The 6,000-nt window shown below is 44.6% G+C and overlaps 1 protein-coding gene across 2 annotated transcripts in view; it reads right to left on the bottom strand.

Annotated features, from left to right (window-relative positions):
* The window catches only part of LOC147634344 (nudix hydrolase 25-like), a 32,826-nt gene extending 29,535 nt beyond the window's left edge, over nucleotides 1-3,291 (bottom strand). The window contains exons 1-2 of one of the 2 annotated variants that reach the window (XM_086805488.1): nucleotides 2,932-3,291; nucleotides 2,768-2,818 (exon numbers count right to left, since the gene is read on the bottom strand). In XM_086805488.1, coding sequence (XP_086661614.1) covers nucleotides 2,768-2,818; nucleotides 2,932-3,228 — 348 coding nt within the window. In that variant the 5' untranslated portion in view covers nucleotides 3,229-3,291. The remainder of the gene's footprint in view (nucleotides 1-2,767; nucleotides 2,819-2,931) is intronic. The other variant, XM_086805489.1, reaches the window with a different exon arrangement.
* Between the last annotated feature and the right edge of the window lie 2,709 nt (nucleotides 3,292-6,000).

Below are 6,000 nucleotides of genomic sequence, written 5' to 3' on the forward strand. Positions count from 1 at the left end.
AGTCGTGGGTCCTACGGGATATACACGGGTGTAAGGCTTGCGAGCAACCCTAAGACTGATATTTTGGAGTGGGTAGAGCATCTTCAGCAACATATTGTTTGCGAATGCATATATGTGTCATGCATATGTTGGTCATATGTTGAATGATGCATGGTTTTGTTTTTGGCTAACACAGGTTATGTGTTTCCACTTGCTTTTAGACTTTTGCTCTAGGTTCTGAAGGAACAAGCAAGAGTTGTTTGTCACTTTGATGTGATGGTATGGCCTTATTGTTCAAGATGATTGTTTCATCACCCAGATGCACTGGAGGGGCATTGCTTTGGTCATATGGGAACTCTTTCTTCATTGGATGCCTTACTGTGTTATTGAGTGCAATCAAGGACGCTTGCTATTTTTCAAGAGGGGTATGTTACAACCCTGTGTTTTTCCCTCTGGACAACAAGCAGGTGGGCACAGGCACGGACACGGGATGGTCAGTGTGAACAAGCAACAGTTTGGATATGAAAAGGAAACCCATATGTGTGGCGAAAGGGAACAAAAGAGATTTTAAGTTTATAAGGTTTAGTAACCTTTGAAGGCTTAAAAATATTATTATTTTTGAGGCATGCATTTTTGCTAAGTTGCTTTTGGCGTTTTTGAGAAAGCGGAATCGCATCTTTATAAAGGGCCAAGGGTGGCGGATTCGAGAGCAGGTCGCCGAGTGGTCATTGACAAGTGCCGGGTGGTGGTATATGCGGGCGCATCACCTTGGAGCACGTCGTCGTGTGAGTTATCGTATGGAGTGGCGTGTGGCGCTTCTCTCGGCTGGCTACAGGAGTCGAATCTAGGCGCTACGTGCTGTACATGGACTGGGCTGCAAGTCGAGGAGGCGCACATGCTTATGGACGAGCCGGAGGCTGCAGGTTCTCTCCCGGCACTGCCACATGGACTAGACAGCGCTCGCTCCTTTTCTCTCTCTCTTGCAATCAAGCAGGCACGACTGTGTGGCTACACGGGACAGCAAGGGTAGGTCGGCGACTGCAGGATAGGAAGCGCTCATGTTGGCTACTGTTGTGTGCACCTCCGTGTTGCTCCCGACTACAAGTTCACTCTCTCTCATGTGGGTGCACGCTCGCATGTATGTATGTATATCAGTGGGCGCTCGTACGTGCGTATAGGTTGTTGGAGGAGGCACTGTTGATCTCAGCTACTGTCGTGGTGGCTTTGTATGGGTTTTACGGGCGAGCAGGGCTAATGTTGATGCTCCTACTCTTGTTGTACGACCATACTGCTATTGTTAAACCATGGGGTGCACGCCCTATTGACGAGATTGGGAAACAAAGGAACAAGTTAAGATGCACAGGATGATGTTCTTGGAAGAGATGTGTTGTTACTCTTCATCTTGGACTTATGTGTATTCGGGGATGGCTTGACACGTCCTCTATCTTTCTCTCTCTAGGTTTTGGCAACCGTGTTTTGATGGTATATCTGTCATGGAAACACGACATTGGATTTTCAAAAGGAATCCGGACTTTGGTATCGAGGAAACAGGCCTATGGCTATGGGATACAGGTCTTTTATGGGTCTTTGGTTTCATGTGGGAAGCATGTCTCTGGATTCATATGAACAGGTTCTAGTTTTCTCGAGGTTACATACAAGCTGTGACTATAGGGAAGGACATATGGTTTGGTATAGCCCTACTACTGTCTGGGAAAGGGTTTGAGGGATCCATGGTAGCAATGGAGGAGCCCTTTCAAGCAGGGAGGTGTCGTACAAGTGTGCCTTCTTTATGGAATGCTTTGCTGTAATAACGAGAGTTCATTTTTGGAAGTCCTGGGTGAAAGCTTCGAGGGATCCTATTCGTAGAGGATTCTACAAGTTGTACTTTGTACTCAAATTTTGTTCAAGTAAAGAAATACCGCAAGGGACGCCACTGCGTTTTGGGGCCAATCGGTGTCCTTGTACTATTTGCAGGAGCACTCTAGCTCCCCCTGTTAGTTTCCCTTTTCCAAGTTCCCATGGGTGATGAAGTGTTTTGTGTGCGAGTGTTTCACCGCCCGTCAGATTTCTGAAGGCCGGTTTCAAAAACCTAACCCCAGTTAATAGCCTAGTAGGACACAAGCATGAGGATGATACATGCGAGAACCCTAATTAATAGCCTAGTAGGACACAAGAATCTTACAATCTTCCATCCGAATGAAAGTTTTTACCTCCATGATCAGAATGGCACCACACAGAAATTACTCTCCTTAATTAAGTAGTGGTTGGTACATTTAGCACACACACTGCCCCATAGCAAAAGACTACTTGATGCGTTTTCTAAAGAGCTTGGTCATATTTCCTGGAGTTTTGCAACCACATAAGAGCTCTCTCCCATCAACCAGCAAGGACAATTTCGTCCATAAAACTAAATTCATAAAAGGATCATGGCATCAAGTATTCGGATCTTTGAATCTGTAGAAAGGGCACTTCGCCCCTTCAAACAGCTGATATATTTGTTTGATTTAGGGTGGCCTCAGTCAAAAGGCCAACCACCGCCATTTTACATTGTGGGTAGCTACCCAGCTACCCAACTCAGCGTCGAGCCCAGAAAAATCTGCTCTTTGTGAAGCTACCATAAGTCTGCCTTTTGTAGGTACATTGTATTCTGTTTAAATTAAGCTACTATATGAACGGAAAAAGACCTCACAAGGGGTGGGGTGGGGTGGGGCGGGGCGGGGCGGGTGCGTTTGTAAAAGCACAGTAAGAGATTGATAGGAAACAAACACACAAAGATTAGGCTAGTTACCTGAGGCATCTGCCAGGAATCGGGCAAATCGACGCGCCGTGCTACAAACACCTGAAAAAACGCACAGAAAGACCAAAAAATAAGACAGGAAAATCCTAACCCTAAAGAAACGCCATAGCCCTCGAGATACGGTGCAGAGTTCGTAAATGGAGGCAAAACCCAACCTGGCCATTGGAGTTGCTGAGGCAGAGGCCGACATTAGGTCGGTAGCCAGGAGGGGGACCATCAGGAGCGATGGACATGAAGACAAGCGATGCAGAAGGCGGGACTAGGGTTTCTGCTGCAGGCTGTCTTAGGATTTGTAGGGGGTGAAGGGTTCTGGAAAGGCGAGGCACGAACTGCAGAGATAGCTGGGAGAGGAGAAGCTTGGAGGATGTGTGCACTACTGCATAGGAGCGTGCAGTTGAGAGGAGCGTGGTGCAGGAGCTCCTGGCTATGGCGACGATCATGGATGTGGGCATCCTATAGAGTCGTCGCGGTGGGGAAAAGCGAACGCACGTGCCTGTTAGTCGGAACGTGCGTTTGATTAAGGGTACACAGCTTAGTCTAGAATCACTTTTTAAGAAGGATTTATTGAAAAAGAGGGTTAAATCTGAGGGATGATCCTGGATATATAGAGATCCAAGATGTTCTAAAACCCCCTATTCGAATCACTTTAGAGGGGACGGATTGATCCTCATGGTGGATAGAACAGATGAGCTCCTTGAAATGGCCAAGAAAGTTGTGGAAGGACAATATAAACCGAGACCAAAGTATGAGGAACCCCTTCCCTACAAGAATACCATGTCTCGAGAGAGGAGATCTCGAGGTTAGTGAAGGACAAAACTCAGTACAGCGGGCCCAACTAGAAATAGAAGGACCAATAGGACCTATCATGATGTTTCCACCACAAAAGATTCCTACACCGAGACCCCTAGGGCCAATCCTAGAAGCATGAGAGTAGTGTCTCAAGCCAAGAATCACAAAAAGATTAACAACCACGAGACCACAAGACCACTCACAAAACGATAATGGGAAAACATAGAAGCGTAAAGAGAGCTTAAAATCAACAATGAAACCTATAATGAGCCTTTACAGCCCAAAGATGTAGGAAACCTAAGAATGCTATATGACCATGTCCTAAGGAAATGAGAGATTCACGAGAGGCACCTTACACTCTGAGAATCTATGATAGGAGAAGACATGAAGAAAATTGAGTCGAAGTGTGGGCATGGGTGTGCCATGGCAATCGAAAGTAAACTCATTAAGGAATCATGCCTTCATACATCGACTTATAAAATGAGTCAATGACCATAGCCAATGTGCCTTTAATAAAGCCAGAACTTAAAGAAGAAATGGGAGCCTTGAGAGAAATCCTCTATGCCTCTATATCTGAATATTTAAAAGGGAAACCAAAAGCTTGAAATGAGATCCACCAAATGGATGAAAAGTCGACCTAAGCCATTAGGAGACGCAAGTGAGATAGACCATCGAGGAAAATCCATTGAAGGTATACAAAGGCGTGCATGTCAATGCAGTAGGGATAAATACTTTGAAAGATGACGATATGAATGCCACCATTCCAATCAAAATGGAGGGCATGACGACGACTGTGATCCTAGATGGGGAAGCGGGAGTGATTATATACATGTAGCAAAGATGGGGAAGAAGGCTCTTAAAACCTTTGATGGCAATTTAGAAATGCCTATAGGAATCTTGAAAGGACTAGAAGTAATGTTGTGTGGCCTAGCCCATGAGCATACAGCTCTCTACATTTGCTATTGTCAACTTTAGAAGGCCCACTAATTATTACGACGTGGACACCCTTTTATGCATCAAATGATGTTAATCCACAACAACTGGGGAAAAGAAGACATCTACCTCCATCAAAAATAGTACCATCAAGGTAAACCTAAAGAACCATTCCTACAGGGATGCGACTAGGCTTCCATAAATGACTTAGGGTTTGATACGACAGCACACTCGGAGAGCTTAAACTTATGTTAGGTAAATGAGCATGGTTGTAAAAGATGTGAGCGAGACGAGGAAACTTCCATTGCTTCACTGTCTGTACCTTAGCCTTGCTAAAGCATATGTTGTTGGGTTTTACCTTCGAGCCACAAATGTAGTTTCCCATATGGGTACATTAGCTAGTCCATCGCATTCTCACTCCATTGTCACACTAGAATGCTCCTTACCAAAGCGGTGAAGGGAGTGCTCTTAATACCTAGATGGATTCAAGAAGATATAATCCTTCATAATAGTTCTCTCTCACAAAAAAGAAGAAGCTAATCGAAGAGGGAAGCCTGTAATCAAACCTATTTAAGCATGCATCCATCTAGGAAGCATGAGTTCAAAAGCGTACAAGCAGGAATAAGAAGAGGGAAGAGGGAGAGCTCACAAGTAAACTATTGCAAGGGAATGATAGTGTATTGCTTCTTGTCAAAAATGACTTGTGTTTCTTGATGAATACATCAACCAGGGCGAGGTTTTGTTGGTGTTAAATTAGAGTTAAAGCAGAGGAAATAGGCATGAAAGCTCGAGGAAAGTACCTGCAATTATTGGGTTTCTCGGTCGATGGGTCATATCATGGGCCATGTTTATGCCCACCACATCTAGAGATGTACCTAAAGGGTTGGCATTGATGAAGTTAGATGCAGGTGTAAGCGTATGTGCATGCCATGATATGTGAGCAGTGAAAAAAATTATGATGCTCATTGTGAAATATGCAAGTGATGCGCTGGGCAAAAGGTATGCCCATGTGAGTGCACTTCTCCAAACAAGGACTTCTCCAACCTCTTCAACTCTCTTTGTTGCTTTTTTGACAATCTTTTTCTTGGGGAGTCAAGATCATTAGAGTGTTTGAGGCATGGCAGCTGATTTATGCATGATTATGCCCATAACTACTGAAAAGATGCAGGGGAGGAGAGAGCTTGAGCTCTTGCAAGCACATACACACTCACACAAACCCTAGAGGAGAACACACAAGGTGAGAGGTTGAAAATTATTATTCTTTTCACACAACAAAAGAGGTCTACAAAGAAGATAAAGTAACTAACACACAACAAAAGAGGTCTACAAAGAAGATAAAGTGACTAACACACATAATAGAGTATATACAAGCGGTCCATAATGTGAACACGCTAAGAGGAGTGGGTAGATGTGGACTAGTCGGTGTAGTCCAATGGTAAAATCTCTGGTGAAGATATGTTGGTGCCAGCTACCAAACCCGCCAGTGATGTAAATGTCGAACG

This window comes from Cibotium barometz, chromosome 11, assembly GCF_041138505.1.
Source record: "Cibotium barometz isolate CiBa-2024 chromosome 11, ASM4113850v1, whole genome shotgun sequence".
Lineage (NCBI taxonomy): Eukaryota > Viridiplantae > Streptophyta > Polypodiopsida > Cyatheales > Cibotiaceae > Cibotium > Cibotium barometz.